The 17,566-nt window shown below is 36.6% G+C and overlaps 1 protein-coding gene across 1 annotated transcript in view; it reads right to left on the bottom strand.

Moving 5' to 3' along the window:
- LOC104380972 (ATP-binding cassette sub-family A member 13-like) overlaps positions 1 to 17,566 on the bottom strand; it is a 155,317-nt gene that overhangs the window by 82,023 nt on the left and 55,728 nt on the right. Inside the window, exon 24 of the mRNA XM_086608936.1 lies at positions 13,480 to 13,570. Coding sequence (XP_086465062.1) covers positions 13,480 to 13,570 — 91 coding nt within the window. The remainder of the gene's footprint in view (positions 1 to 13,479; positions 13,571 to 17,566) is intronic.

Genomic DNA, 17,566 nt, shown 5'->3' with positions numbered 1-17,566 from the left:
ACTCAGACCTCTCAAACCCTTTTCCTCAAGCCAGACAGTTGACTCATTAGAGGATTTCCTTCCTCTAAGATATTGTTCAAGATTCAACAAGTTTAATATTTCAGCACACTGAAGACCCCTGAAAGGACAGTATGAAACTTGTAACTGATTTCTATTGGAAAATCAAGAATGAACTAACATAACCAGAAAAATGTACTGAATACTGTCACCTAAAAAATCCAACACCCAAACCCCACAACCATAAAAACTGTTGCTAGAAAAACTACCAGCAAATTTCTAAAGCAGCCTCTTTGAGCTCCTCATTTTCGCATGCCCCAGGAAAAAAAAAAAAAAGGATATAAACAAAAGTTCATTTGTAGGCAACAAGCTTAGGAAAAGAATTGAGCAAACTTCACTCAAACTACTCACTCTCTATTTAGAAGAAAAAAATCCTAAAATCAGGCCTAAACACAGCAGCTGTGAACTTCCCACAGCAATGTGTAAGAGACTGAAGAACTGGTAGGGCACTGTTGTACCTAAATATCTTAGAGGCAGGAACACTTTAGAGTAACCTTACTCAATTTCTTGAGGAGGAGATACATGTGACCTTCACCGGCTAAAGAAAAGACATGGCATGTAGAGTGCTTTTGTGCAGAAAGAAAAGTGTAAAAATGCAGGAGTTAGGAGACAATAAGCGTTCATCCATAAAGTAATTTTCTTTACTTTTTCTTTCTGCTTTGTTATCAAATCAGTGACAGAGGTGCATCCAAGCAATAGCGTTTGATCCTGGACATAACTGTTTGCATCAGGGTTTTCATTCAGGTTTGTTGCATGTGGTAAACACATTATACAGACTCACATAAGACACATAATTAAATGGCAATGCAAAATACATTCCTAGTATTCACCAGAGAAAAGAAAAGAAACAAGACAGAAGATACAGCAGGTTTTTATCCCCTTCCTTCCTATTCTTTTATTTTAGTTTTTCACAAAGCAGTATGAAATAATTTGAAAAATGTATAGTGCAACACACAACACGTCAATTTGTTAACAAATAAATGATTTGTAGTCTTTTTTTCATTGGGAGGAGAGGAATATTTAAATTAAGGAATTTTCCAGTTATGGTTTCATGTGAAATATGACTGATAATTACCAATCTAAAATACTCCACTCCTCTTGCACACTGACGCACTTTAACCCTATCTTCCACAGGATAGCTTTGGGATGGCTAGCTAGCGAACTGAGGAATAATTAAAATCAGGACTAATTTTTGGGTACTGAATAACATAACAGAATAGAATACATTATAGTTGTTAAAATAATGAACGGAATAGAATACATTATCTAGATTCTCAACAGCTCCTTAAATGGATATATTGCCTTTGCTGAAATGGGCTAAACAGAGGTGAAAATGTGAAATCGCAGCTTCAATACTGCGGACATCTCTGCAGCAAATGACTTCCCCAAAAAGACTGATTCCTGCTCCCTAATCTGTTCAACTTTTGTACAGATTTCTAAGTGCACTTGAACAGAGTCCATCTGAATCTACCTCTTCCCACAGCAGTGCAGAATCAGAGTATGCTGCTGCAAATATCTACAAAATAGTCAGAATAGGAGATTTCTAGTGTAAGAAAAAAATCCAACTCAAGGTGTTTACTCATTCCTTCCAGACATACCATAGCTTCATCCATATTAAGAATATCATCCTTTACTTTCAAGAACTTGTGTTTTTTTAAAGTTAGAACATACTATTACCTGTATTCTACAGACAAATAGTGGAACATCATTGAATGCAAGCTAAATATTTCTTAGCAATTATACAAATTAGATTAAAAAATTAGATCCAAATTTTCCCTTCCTTTACTTCTTCACAGATATCCATGATTACTTATAGTAGACATTATAATTCTGTCATATGAAGCATTAATTTAGATATCTGTAATGCCTATACAAGGTACAAAGAAGATAAGCCATCCTCTTGAATTCATATGTAACTAATACTGAAATATACATAGTATTTCCTGACTGTTTTAACCTTCTACTTAATACAAGACTATCCAGTCCCATACCACTGAAAAATTCAGTGAGCTCTCTCATCACTCATCAAAATAACAGAAAATCCTCTAAAAGTATAAATGCCACACCATGCAAAAGCACCTCATGTGTAGTAATAGATAAGAATTTTAGAACAGATGTGCATCACAGACACTCTCTATTTTAAGGGTAAATCTGGGGAAGCAAAAAATTCCAAATGGAATTTAGCAAGTAAATATAGTAGTTAGAAAGTCAGTGAACTGAGACCTCTGCTTTTAATTTATGGACCTGATTTATAATCTTACCTTCTCAAACCTATTTGTCTGTTTTATCTACTCATTGCATCCAGCCTTAAAACTAGACTGCAAGCTGTCAAAGGTAGTGAGAATCTCTTTTTTTTATCCTTACTATTAGACCATAGGGTATCTGGAACAACAGTGCTTGACTTTAGATTGGTTTTCCAACATACCACTGCTAGTATAATAAACAATAATAGCCATCACAACAGCTAGGAAAGAAACAACACCCTAGTTGCTGCTGAAGTGTTAGCTGATGTCAAAACACCACTTGTTGTTTTTACTAGCATGAAAATGGGCAGGCACACAGCCATAACAGAAACTTAACTGAGTATATATTTATTTTGAAATGTAACACTTCGAGCGAATAGTACAAGAACCTACACCGATTATAAAAGCACTGTCATAACTTTCAATGAAAGGAATTAATTTTCTAGTACAAAATACTCGGTTTCCTTCCCTTCTGCAGTCAGAATCACATAAACAGTGCACAAGCATAAAGAAATGGAAAACAATGGTCTTGCCTTTCTATCCACTATCCTACTAACCCCAAACAGTACCAAAAAGGGTTGTTACACTGACAGCCAAGCTGATTTGATGAATGGCCATCTAAACTAGCCTGATCCTGATGGAAGAGAAGGGCACATTGCTGAACACGCTTTTCCCATAATTCATAAATACAAGGTTTCTTTTCTCTCTAGAGCTGTGACTTTCAGCACCTAATACAATCTCTGTTGTTACATTTCCATGTTTTCTTCCACTTTTCCTTGATTTACACCTCCTCTCTACATTTTAGTTGGAGTTGCCACCAGCCTAAACCATACTGAAAAATAAGTTGGAATTATGCACCAAGTATTTTTAGCTTTGTGTGGCTAACTCTACTATGGCCAGAACAGGTTCATGATGATGAGATGGGTAGAGTCTTTGGAAACAAACAAAAGACAAATATTCAGCCAGGTGGACACAATCTTATGACACCCTGAAAAGGAAAATTACTGTAATTTTGGGAGCCCTAATTGTCTGATTCTGAGTTTCTGCATGATTAACCTGCAGCGTTAACAAATGCGCTAATTTCAATTTCCAGGAGATAATTTTCCAAATAGATACGCTTTTATTGTAGTACTATCTCCCCTACAGTGATGCACCTGCAATTAATTGCCAAGTGGAGGAGAGGACAAGAGGAGGAACAGTTGAAAAACGGGCACAGAACGGTAGCTATAAAATGGAAGCCTATTTTTACCTTCTTTCTGTATTCTTTAAAAATGCAAAAGCGGAGAAGTACAGTCTGCCAGAATTGTCCAAAAAAAAAAAAATCCCAACTGATTTCAGATATAGATATAGATAGATATAGATATAGATATAGATATAGATATAGATATAGATATAGATATAGATATAGATATAGATATAGATATAGATATAGATATAGATATAGATATAGATATCTCAGACTTGGCAGAGAGAAATAATATATTTATACATGCACAGGCAAACATCCATTAGATGATACGTCTGCGCTAGAATATACCCGCTCATTACAATAAGGAGCACACTTCTAGAGCTCGGTTCCTCTTCCTTGAAGAAGTGTAAATCAATACTCAGAAAGCTATTAGAATTCAACTCACTGAATTCAACCTGTATATGTTACAACATTTCAAGACTGAATCCAATGTAGACGATAAGGCTACAACCCACAGTGCTTTTGCTGTCTTTGGTGAAGATTTGGTGAAAGAGCAGGAGAGCAATACAATCTGAATGTTCTCTTTACCACAGCACTTATCATTAAGTGTGAGACTTAATGCTAAATATTTTAGCATTTTCAAAGTAGACTGATTAAACATAGCAGGCATCGAAGGCAGTACATATTCAAACTAGGCGTTTTCAAGTACTTCCCACTGGTAACTTGCTTCCCTGAAAGCAGAATTTTAAATTGTGGCTGTCTAGTTTGGTACTGCAGATGACTTTTCTTATGCAGCTGCTCGATTTGCAGCAAATGGCCTTTGGTGGCACTGTAAAAAGTGCTCTGGAACAATCCTCCTGGAATTGCTCAGAGAAAACTCAGACAACAAATGGAGCAAACCTCTTTGGCAGGGCCAAGATTTCACCCTGATAAACAAGGACATTCTTAGACACTTTAACTTTTACATTTTCTGCAAGTATGAACAAAGTACTTGGTCTAAAATATTGCAACTTCCATAATCAAGAATAATTTTAGACACTATCTCTACTGGAGTTATTCTATTAACAATAAAATCATATCAGAGTTTGTGCAGGGACACAATTCAAAACTGAAAAATGACTGAGTTCTGCAGGAGGCATGTTTTATTCAGACCAACAGCTATAGCAAACAATTGAAAAATGTATTTGATTTTGATCTCTTTCCTCAGGCATTCTGATATCTCATAAATAGTGGTATTAAACAGCTACAAGGATCTTGATTAACAGAACCCACTGTTCCATTTTTTTAATGCCTCCAATGAATATGGTAACCTAGATAAACTGCAAAATAGATCAAGAGACAGATAGAGAGAAAAAAAAATATATGGGTAAAAATTTCCACCTATACAAAAGCCTAACATCAGGTCTACATATCATAAAGTCCCACCTGTGTGTTTTAAATATACAAATCTTATCAAGGTGTAACCTTGTGACTTATATAAGTTTTCTGCATGGACATATAGCAAACAGAAGTGCAGTCCTAAGCACTGGCTGCTCAGCATACTGCCTTTCATACTGAGTCTACTTTGGATGTTGTCCCTGTAACTCCTAAAACAGTTCTTTGCTAGCTTTGAGAAATGAAAATCTTGTAGTCCTGCAGAGCATTGCTAGTATGGAGAAAACAGACGTGTGACTATTAATAACGTCTTTATGGGCCTTTGTAACACAAAAGAAATGTTTTAGCAACAGAGCAGAGACAACAATTTCACCAAAGGAGATACTTTTGAGAAGATACTAGACACACAAAAATCTAGTTTCATGTAGAAGATTCAACCTCGAATACAGCCTTGCCAGCACAACTAAGATGTGTACCACACCTTCTACATACGAATGGTAGTTACTCATTTATGAAGCAGGATGTTAAGAATACTCCATAAAGCCCTTTCCTGAAGCAATATTCCATTCCAGAATGAAAAGTAAGTATATTTAGTCGTGATAAGCATTTCTTCAAAAAATTAACCATTTACATTAAATTAGTTACATAAGTGAAGTTAGAGTATTTGCTGGTGCAACAGCATTAACAAAGCAAAGTTCTGTTTTAAAATATGTATACACATAAAAGATCTTCATCTATAAAAGTATATAAATATATACACATGCAGGTACACTTGGAAAAATAAAAATCTATAAAATATATACTCCACATGTAAGCTAAAGCAAGGCAAAGAACCACCAGAATTTACTTTGTATATAAAACCTAAAGACTAGCTATTAACAACAAGTATTTTCTGACATCATATGTGTGAGTTTGTATCATCTAAGAGTCAAAATTTCCTCCAACACGTAGGCCTCATATTATGAGGGAGAGAAATAATCAGTTCATCTTGAACATGAGAAGTAAATGCTCTTTTGAAAAACCCTACTACTGAGCAACAGAAAGAGCCAAAAAGGATTTCACTATTTAAGCTAGGAAGAAAATATCACTACAGGTGTAGCAAAAGCCACATTAGTGTTATACCAGACAATCCATCATTGCTGTTACACCGGGCACCCATTGCTGTTTAACTTTCTGTCGCTTTCCAGATAACAGATCGTCACATTATCCTCATACTGAATACAGATTTTTGAAGACGTTGCAAACGTGAAAGAAGTAGAATACCTCCAAAAATGCAGTCAGGTCATTCTCAAAAGCAATAACTGAACACAGGAATACTGTCTGCCAGATCTCGCTTATCCTCTGAGGAAGAGTTCTACTTCTTTTATATTCTTTTCTGCTCCTCCCCCCCCACCTTTTTTTTTTTTTTTTTTTGTAAAAATTACTTAGGAAACAACATGAAATGGAAGACAAGCAGTCCTGCAGAGTGGAGAACAAGAGTCCTGAATATTTCATTAAAAACAGGATTTTAAAAATACCATGAAAGATTATAAAGGTTGTCAATACCTTTCCCTGTCTCCAGGAAATCCTGGAGTGCAAATGGAAAGGATGGAGAAAGAGAGACAGAAGGGAGCACTAGCAAGTGTGAGGGAAAACAGGGCCTGTATGAAGAAGAAGAAATCAAAATACAAAGACGAAGAAAGCAAAAAAGGGCTTATAGGCAAGATGTAAGAGTTACATAGCTGAGATGATCACTCGGTTTTCAAGATCTTAAGGAAGTTCATATTCTAATAATTACCTTTGCATAAATAAAGCATTCCTAGTGCACCCACAACTGTCTGTATCCTTTGTCCTTCAGCTCGAAGAAATATCTGAGCATAGCGGATGAGCTTCCAAGTTATTTCATTTCTGAAACAAGCACTACATATAATTAACATGGCAAACAATCTAGATTATGACAAAGACAAGGCAGCAGGTTGATGGAAAGAGCATGTTCAAAATATTCTCATATCTCCAAACCTGGCAGCAAGAGCTGAGAGCTGTTAATATCAAATATAATTTTCTGTTTAGAAGGCATTTGAGATCTGTAGAAATTCAATATATAGTAATTACCATCAAAAGTTGCATACATATTGGATCTGGTGACCCACAACTTCAGAAAAAAAAAAATCTCTGATGATTCTGTTTCTTCTGGGCAGGATAGAAGAGGCATCATCTCTTCCATCATAAGATGGAGTGATGCAACAACCCTCCTCATTCATTTTCAATTAGTTAGAAACTGGAAATAGTAAATATCAGACCACAATCTGAAGTCTGGATCTATATCTATAGCACAACGAATTTCTTCAAGCATACCTTTCAGTTTAAATGAGATTTGTACATTTTAAGAACAAGCAAAAATACCAAATTACACAGTGAAGGAAAGCAACTACTAAGTCACGTAGGTGACCTTTTATAGAACCAACCCAGTTCCATCAACAGAACACATTCATGAGCAATTAATATGATTTTCAAAATAGAAATTTCAGAAAGGATTATTGGTTTTTCTCTCTGGTGCTCTAATACTTGCAGAAGACTATAGTATTTTTTCAATTGAACCTCTTTTTTGGAAGGTGCTTTAATGATCTTTTTTTTCTCTAGAGCTGAAGGGAACAAACGGCCTCTGTGAGGACGGCAGACAGAGTTCACTTCTTTCATTTGCCAGCAGTTAGGAGATGAACATGAGGACAAGGAGGTGGAGAACAGGAAGTGGATCAGCTTCTTGGTATTGTAAGAGTACTGCCTTTACTTGAAAATAGCTGTCTTTCCATTGTTTTTCTAATACCCCTCTGATGTCTGAGCCTGTCTAACAAAGAGTCCAAGATTTCCATACAGTGGATCAAAAGTGGAACCAGACAGCAACCATAAAGAAAGCAACTGGTAGGGAAAATGTTTGAATGAGAGAAGAAGGTAGTGGGTGAAAGAGTGAAACACACTTGAGGTAAGTGGAAGAACCAGATCATTTACTTTCAGAAGATACAAGGAGTTAGTGTTATGCATTTACCAAGAAAACAAATTTATGTACACCTTAAACAAGTTAGATGATCTTATTTTTGAGATCAGGTATCTGTTTGTGACTACTGACGGGTAACACTATAAATATACTCCATCCTAATGTTATGCTTTAGACAACCCTGAAAGGGTGACAAAAGGAAAAGGAAGCAAGATTCAGGGTCGAGGAGTATAAAGCTAAATAACTGGAAGAAGCAAAATTAAGTTTTCAACATATGCTAGAATCACAAGATTTTCTGCAAGAAACAAACTAAAACAACAAGAAAAAAAGCTGAAGGCAAATACAATTTATACAAGATTTTTAGACCAGCTATTTTGACAGGGTCTACTGCTGAATTTAAGTGGTAATCTCATCTGTACTATTTGACTACCAGAAAACTGAAATGTATGCTGTATCATCTCCTTATCAGTAGCTTACAAAAATTTGAAAATTTTCATATTATTCTTCATGTCAGCAGCCACTTCTAAACAGAGCCACTGTTACTTATTGTCCACAGCTTTCTACTCAGAAATCAAGTTACATTTTGCAAAGTGGAGCATTAAAATCATTCTTATATCCTTTTAAGTGAATTTTATAGGGAAATGAAAGAAGGAAGTTCCACTTAAAAACTGATGTTGTGATATAACTTCAAACATACAATAACAAATATTCTGTCAACCCTTATTTTGTAATTACAAGGAACTCAATTTGTCATAGTGGAAAAGCGCCTAAGAATAGAAGAAACCTCTTGATCACCTATCAACATCGAATTCCACTCTGTTACCCATGTGCAGAAATCAATAACACCTTTTACTGTAGCATATTTTCTACAAAGACCCCAGGCTTGCGTCAAATGCACCAGGGGAGGGAATGTATTTACCTGGGTAGACTAACTCCAACTGTTAAGTAACCTCTAGGAGAAGTGCCTGCCTTTAGCTTCCCACTATTAGTTTCTCTTATTTCCTCCTTTATTCTATTTATCAGTTCTGCCTCTATAAAATTTAGATCACTTTAACAGACAGTATTATTCACACATTAAAAAAAAATAGGCTTTTTAAGCAAACCACTTCTCTATTTTCTTTTTGATAAACTACATTAACTGAGCCCTGATGGTGCCTCTATAAGGACTTAATCTCCAACCTCAAATATGAACTCTTCTCTGTTACCTTTCTAAATTCTCTACTTTTCCTTAAAGACATCCAAACTTAAATACCTGGACACAGAAGTTGTACATAGTATTGTAGCATCAGTCTCATCAATTTTGTACTGATAGTCAAAAGGACCACTTCACATCATTTTGTACATCAAATTGAAACATAACCATCTTAGTGATACTGTCTTAAAATATTTTTTCATCAGGATTAGTAGCTAATTGTCAAAGTCAATGTTTTCCAGGATATTACTTCCCAGATTTGCCCAGCATTTGTCTTTATTTAGAACAGATTTAACTTTTCAAGTGATCTAACTCACTCTTTAGGACTGGCTTAGCTCATTACCATTCTATCAATTCCTTGCAGCAGTTGCTTATTTTTTTTTTTCATAAACAAGGTTATAATTACTTCAGTATCGCTGCTGAAAATAATCCAAAAGCAGAGCTGAAACAGTTAAAATTCACTGAAAGCTCTTCAGTTTGATATTTTGCTATTGATGACTGCTTTTTGTCAGCTACAATATCTTAATTAAATTAGCTTTCAGATGTGCTTTGTAAGGACTGTATATTGTTGACCTTTTAAATCCTACTAAGAGCAATGTAACATTTTGCCCAATATCCTTCGAAACGGCTAACACCCATCAGCTGCTTCAGAGAAACATTTAAGCAACGATAAAAATTAGTTATGCATCAAACTGTTTCCTCCCTAACACGTTCAGTGGCTAACCTATCCAAGAAGTTCAAAGCTTTAATAGCGTTTCTGTTACTACAAGTATTCACATTATACATACACTAATAACCATTCTTTGGCTTTTTAAAACATATTACCACGATCTTAGTCTCCATGACATTTTATGGCAATGAATTTCAAATGTTATGTATCACTAAGTGAAAAAAAAAAGTTAATAATTTTGAAATTTTGCCGTTTAGTTTCACTATATCTCAGATTCCAACTGTATTTTCCTGCAAGAAGAGACTAGATCCAAAATTAGTATCTTCCAAACATTTCTAAGACATAGAATGCTACAAAATTAATTAATTCATTTGGCTCTTCAGCAAGATATTGGAATATTATATTTCTGCAATATTGGTCTCTTAATGACCCAATGAGCCCACTCTCCAGCCTATTGCCTGCTTTTGCTTATGCTCAGAATATTTTGTTATTTATCCATAGTTAGCTAGCCATCCCTTAGACTTGCTCGCAGCTCTCCTGATTATATTTGTACATATAGTGCCTGATGTAGTTCATGATAATTTTATTGGACACCATAGAGCTGGTTTCTCCATTTTCTCAAGGCTATTTGGCTCCAATGATCTTATCGTGCAGTCATTGCAAGTGTAGTCTAACCTTTTTTCTGCATATTCTGTACATATCTACAAAACAATAACCATCAATCATGTGCCCCAGCTGTGTAGAAATTCATTATGCAGGCCTGTGTTATAATATATGCACATATTATGCCTGCACACATAGGCATTCTCTGATCTAAAAAGAAAATGTTAACTGTTCACACCAAAAGGTGAGTTTTATTCCAAATATTTTCATTGGAATAAAGCTAAAAATTATGAGTAACTTTCGACAAAGGAAACTTAAACCACTAGAAATTAGAGTGTGCTTTGTATCATTAAATTTACCAATATTAAAATTTTTACAATTAATTTAATTGATGAACTGTAGCAGTGCATTTAGAAAGGGTCAAATAATTCTGGGTTCATTTTATGTTATTGTAGTGTGCTAACCTGGCCAGCAGCTAAGCACCACATAGTTGCTTGCTTACAGTCCCCTCCTCCAGCAGGATCGGGGAGAGAACAGAATGAGAGAAAGCAAGAAAACTTGTGAGTCAAGATAAAGACAGTTTAAGAAATGAAGGAAAAAGAAAGAAAAAAGAGCCAACAAAAAAACCAAACGATGTAAAGGCAATCACCCACCACCTCCCACAAGTAGGCTGATGCTCAGCCAGTCTGGTAGCGCTGGCTACCTCCCAAAAAAAATCCCTTCTCTCGGTTTTTATTACTAAGCGTGACACTATATGGCATTGAATAACACTCTGGTCTAGTCAGCTGTCCAGGTCAAGTCTCCTAGCAGCTTCTTGCTCACCCTCAGCCTACTCACCACAGGGAGGTGGGGCGGAATGGGAAAAAGAGAAAGCCTTGACACCGCAAGTACCGGTCAGCAATAGGCAAAACATTGGTGTGTTACCAGCCCTATTTTAGTCACAAATCCAAAACACAGCACGATAAGGGCTGCTATGAAGAAAATTAACTCAATTCCAGCCAGATCCAGTACAATAAGACACTGTAAAACATAATTAGATATTATAAAGTTCAGACTTCAGGGAAATACTGTCATATTTTGCTGAAGTGATGTCTCTTGCCTGTTTTTGGCATTGGTCATTAGCCTAAACCATGCACTGATTTTCTGCAGTTTCATTTAAGATGGGACATGCATACTGCTCTACTACATCTCCTGGTCTGTGAGAGAAGAGACAACATTTTGGTTTCTACACAATCCTGACAGCTCAAGGGCTCAGTACCAGTAAAGGATAGTCAGTACTCCTGCTTGGGCTCAGATCCATGCTTTGCCAAAGCAGCTCTCTAATCCAAATTCTTTTACAAATCAAACAGCAGCATCCTGTGATCTTCTCAATAACCCAGCTGTTTGCTCTAGGGGGTCTTGAAAATTCATTTGACTACTTTGACAACAGAAAGTTTGACTGCCTTTGAATGTGCTTTCAAAGACAAAATTATACAGGTCAAGCTATTGCCCATGGAGTATTCTGGTTATCTTTGACAATGATAGATACCTTTCATGACCATTTCCCAGGTCCCTTATGCCTACACGTCACAACTGTCCTTAATGATGAACGACAGTCATCTGAAATGAATGACAATTTTCTAGTTCTCTCATCCCCAAAGAAATGGCATTATCATCACATTTTCTTGCTATAATTTATCAGACTGAAAAATACAGAGCCTCTGATTACCAGATTCTTTATTAATATCATAACTTGAACAAATACTAAGTTATGTGTTTTGAAACGTGGATGGTAAAAGATATCAAGTTATTAGGTACAGTATACTCTATTTGCGTTACTTTAGGAACTGTAAATCTTACTTTTAATGAAAACACAATGTGGAGAAGACAGACTGTTTTGATTTGATATTGGTTTGCATATCCTAATTGAGTCTTGAAGAAATACACAACTGATTGTTATAAAATAAAGGGATATTCAAAGCTGTATTTTGAATGGAAGTCTTGTTCTCACTACTCACAGGAGCAGATATTTTATTTGCTTAGTGAGGATTTTTCGCTATATAGCTACATCTTCACTGATTCAACAGGGACTGAAACAGTCCAGTAAAGACTCTGAAAAAAGTCATCCAGTCAAGTTTGTACTTTATGAGAAAAGGTCTCATCTTAGGCCACAATTCTTGGCACTGATTACTCATTAGTGGCAGATTCAATTGAACTTATCTTAACAGCTAGCACAAGCTTGGTTCAAAATTATTATTTCCATTATTATAACAATGAAAGTCCTCAGTCACAGACCAGGACCTCTCTGTACCTGTGTTCTATAGAAACAAAACAAAAAAGATTGCATGTAGAACAAAATGTTTGACATCTAACTGAAGACGACTAAAATCTAGACATAGATCATTATATAGAATGAAACATGGTACATATAGAGCATGACAATCCTAGGAATAATGAGAAAATATTGATGAGCTTCACGGGCACTGTCATTAGAGAACTCGAGTGTTGCATTTTGTAAAGTATTACATTAGTGACTTCTAAGAAGAGTTTTTAAGAAGAACAAGCTTCCTAAGGTTTCAGAAATGTTAATGAGGTCCTCGTCCTAGGCTTGCAGGGCAGGGAAACAGAAAGCACAAAGAAAGTTCTTTAAAAACAAAAACAAAAAACATGTAAGAAAACTTGAAATAACATGCCACTTGAGAGGACAAATCATCTTCTACTATGGGGGGGCAACAGGTTTTATTTATTTTTATTATTTGCACATGGATGGAGATGAATACACCTTTCTAACAGCTTACAGATTTTGTATCTGTGGTATATGTCAGAAATATTTATCCATTGTCAATATGAGTCAAGGAGGATGATTAGTTGCCAAGGACAGGTAGGACGCAGTACGTTAATGCTGATGTAGTGAGAGAATGCTTATGTGCATGTGTACCCATAGTGGAAGGGTGGGAAGACAGCAGTGAAGTGGTACAGAGGTGAATCACAGTAGATGTATAAAAACCTACTACTCAAGGCAGATCACGTCACACACAAAAAAAAAAAAATAAAAAAGAAGAGAATTGCCAGATGTTAGCAGGCAGCATTCTGCATTTGCTTGTGCAATCCTTGACTTTGGCAAATTTATGCATGCTTATCTTTGCATTTGTGATCTTTATAAATCTGACTGCTTCAGCAGGTACCTAATTTTCTACTTACAGGCTGATTCAACACCATTTGTATGGTCCTGGTGTGCCCTATGTGGAATATAAGGCATCTTCTCCGAGTCCTGCAGTAGCTTCAGAAATACCTTTTGTGAAATAAGAAAAAAATAATTTAGAATCCATTTTCTAAAAACTGCTTTATATATATATATATATATATATATTCCAAACTATCCAGATTGTCAGATATTAGTAGTGGCTGCTAAAATTAGACAAGCTCTCCAGTGAAGAAATTCTGGGCTTAAGGGGCAAAGAACAAATGCTAATAGATGCAAAAGTACCTATGTAAAGCATTGTTGGCCCATGCACACTACTATCTGCAAAGTTTTTTCAATAAACTGGCTGCCTTTGATTGACATTTTAGGATCCTAAGCTGCGGCCTATGTTGGAACTCAGTTACTGCAGTTTTTATCAAGAGCATATTGACAGCTTCACGTTTCTTCTGATACTCTAGCTAGAATTCCATGGGCACAATTGAGATTGCTACAAAAGAGTTCTAGTTGTGCCAGTGCAATTAAATCTAATGTACAAAATCCTACAGAACCAAAAAATCCATGGAACTCTGGGAAGTGTCTATAGATTTATGTAAGCATATGGGCAATAATGCTATTGAAAGACATTTAAAGGACAATGCAATCATCGGGCATGGTCAACATTAACAAAGTCTTGATTAATTGATATGATTGAGAGGACTGGACAAAAATGCATGTTTAGTAGCAAAACCACTAGCATACATACCCCAAATTGGGACAGGATGATAGGATCCTGTTACCTAAAATCACTGCGGGAAAAACTGAAAGGATTTTCTAATAAAAGTAATAATCTAAAAATCTGCATTAGGGTAAAATTGTAAGGGTTGAATCTTTCCAAGCAGGGGAACACACATCATAGGGAGTTAAAGATAACATTTAAAAAAACCCCATCAAATTCACCAACTTTATAATCATGAGATTTATTTAAAAGGTATATACACTTTACCAAATAGATTTGTGTTCAACCTACTATTTCTTGATTAATATTGTTTCATTGTTCTGTCAGCATAAAGTCCTTTGAATTTCCTAGAGTTATGTTTCATTTATCAGTTTCTCAGCCTTGCAGAAGCTTGAAACAGCTTTCATAGTGAGTCAGTTATTAACACTCACCCCACCTCTTGTAAGCTCAAATGAAAAATAAAATTAAAATTTTCTTATCTTATCCTGACCTGTAATTTAAACAGTGATCTAGAAACTTCAGATAAAAAGAAAGACAAGAAAAATTATCAGAAAATGCAGTTACCGTGAACATCTCTGATTGAACAGCAAAAATGCAATGAAGTTTTGCTTTCTCTTGATGCAAACTTTCTATTGCTTTCTCCTCTCTGTTTGAGTTGAACTGCAAGACTTGGATTATAACCACAGTGTGAATTTCAGAAATCATTAAGAAACCATTTATTTCTTCCCACGAAAGAACCTGATATAAGCTATAACAAAAAATTCCTGGTTTCCAAGAAGCTCATACAAGAGACAATAAAAATCGGTCAATTTCAAGTACTTCATAGTTGTGGAAAGATATTTCTTGACTTGCTAAAGTCTGACTGTTACATAAACCATATTTTGCTTAGCCAATATAATTACCATTTAACAGTGGTTATTGATTGCATTTGTCGCCTGCTGACTTCCAGGGAACACTTTTGGCCATTAATAACTGCAAGGCCAGAAGAAATTAATACCTCCTGACATTTCTGTGTTAGACCCTGGAGGGAGATCTTGACTGCCCAAAGCCACATTCTAATTTGTTGCCTTGGACCTGCTTGCTGATGGCTGCTCTGCACACTAATTCTGTCAAGCAAACAAAACTAAACTGAGCTGACTAAAACCACAAAGGTACGGCTCCTCTCTGGCTAGGACAAAGACTACACTACAAAATGTTGCCTGCAAATACTCAGTTCAATGTCAAAATTCCTGCCGGGTTTGCAGACAGACATTTTCTTCTTTAATCACATTATGCCACTCGGAGAGAGGATGTAACTATGCCTTAAAAAAGAAACAAAACCACCAAACACTTCTCTAATACATACTATGTCTACTGTAGCTTCACTGGCACAGCTATTCTGATACAGCTATAAAGGCAGGCCACTTGCCCAGTCTTCCCTATAGTATTCAGGCAGGTCTCAAACATCCCATTAAGAATGGAAATTATTAGGGACCATATCGTACAGAAGAAATGACGATTTATCTAATGTTGCACGGGGTATTGTGGACAGAAGTAGTGTTAGCCAAACAATATTATCAAGAGAGTAAGTACGCTCCAAAACACACAGATCTGGAAAAGTCAGGAGTAGACAACATGACAGAGAAACAATGTGTTCTGACATACCTGAAAGAATGGATAAATTCATCAAGAGAAGGTGTCTTCTAGACCTCAGCAGAGCATCCCTTTCCCTACATGCCTTAGCAATTCCTGCTTAATTTCTGCTTTGGCTTGCAAGTCCATATCTGACCAAAGACTTGTCCAGAAGACTATCTGTAAGGGAACCTGAGGAAACAGACATTTCCTGCACCCCTTCTAAGATGTACTAGGAAGCTAATCCATGTTTTCTTCCTATTCCTTCTTTGGGACAGCATCATAAAAACAAGCCTGGTTCACTGACACAGTGGCACAGTATCCTTGATACTTCACTGCAGAGCAGGGGGACCCTGTCGCATCTTAGTTATCATTCCTAAAACACACCTTCTCCTGAAAGGAAAAAGTGCAGAAAACCAAAGTGACTGAAAGAAAAGGTGAAGAGAGGGAGGAAAAAAACAAAACAAAACAACAACAAACCAACTAACACCTATAGACAGTCCTTTATCATCTGAAGCCACAGACTGGTTTTTTAGCAATAACTTCTGGGTCCTCCTTTCCCACAAATCTCATGTATATCCTAGGTGTTTTGCAGTGGGAAAGTGTTAATTGTTTTAACTGCTTGCTATCAATTAATTTGCAACAAGAACTTGAAAAAAGAGTTATCAAAATCGTAAGTGGCAACATATTAAGTAATTTAAAAGCCATATAAAGTCCCTCAAAAGTAAGCAGCACATGCAATAAGGATCACATGGACGCAGTGTTTAACATTTTCCCACCTGTTTTTATAGACCTTTTCACTAAGACAGGCAGACTCCTATGAACATATCAGTGAGCACAGAGTAGTGCTAAATACTCATTGCTTCGGGACGAGACGGGCTTCGCATACGAGGGGGTGGTGAGCACCTACCCTGTGTATTAAATCATCTGTATTAAATTGTTCTTATCTCAACCCACGGGTTTCCCGTTTATCCTTTAATTCTCTCCCTCATTCCTGGGGGTGGGGGAGGGGGAGTGACCAGCTGTGTGGGGGGGTTCAGCCTAACCCATGACATAAACCTACATATGTAATCCACATTTTACCTTAAATAACTTGCCTATGTAGGAGCCAATTTTCCTCTTACTACATTTTCTATTCACACTGTTTTTATATTTCCTTCCAGGCCACCCATGCTCGGTATAGCCTTCTGTAGCTACAGGTGTGTTTCACTAAGCAAGATGATGCAGAAGCAGTCTGAGACCCATTCACTGTGGATGACTATTTACAGAGGAACTTTGGCAAGCAGGTCAGCCATTATCCACTGAACAAGAACATGTCTGACTGTCAAACTTAGATACACACACGCATACACAGAGGGAGAAAGAGACTTGGCACAGCTTAAAGCCACGGAAAGAAACTCAGTATGCTTTCAAGGAAAATGCTTAAAATAGGTAAGGAGTAGCACGGCTCACTCCCAGCACTTGCCCTTGCGAACTTGCTCCATTCCAGGCACTGAAGGACCACATCGGCCACTCTTGGGGATGGAGAGAGCAGGTAGTCATGCTGGCTGTTCAGAAGGTCTGCCCTACTCACAAGCGTCAGCCACTGCCCTGGCTACTTCTTTCAAACCACCAGACTGTCCATAGGTACAGGGAGTGCTTTTTCCCTCTAGGAAAAAGGTCTGGACAGATGGCAATACTACAGTGAAATAGATTAATATGATTGTGCCGGTTTTAGATGTTAGAGCACTCTCAACAAAACTGAATCTCATATAAGGGTA

Source organism: Tauraco erythrolophus, chromosome 3, assembly GCF_009769465.1.
Source record: "Tauraco erythrolophus isolate bTauEry1 chromosome 3, bTauEry1.pri, whole genome shotgun sequence".
Classification (NCBI taxonomy): Eukaryota; Metazoa; Chordata; class Aves; order Musophagiformes; family Musophagidae; genus Tauraco; species Tauraco erythrolophus.
Note: the sequence above shows the minus strand (reverse complement) of the source record. Positions and strands in the feature narration are given on the sequence as shown.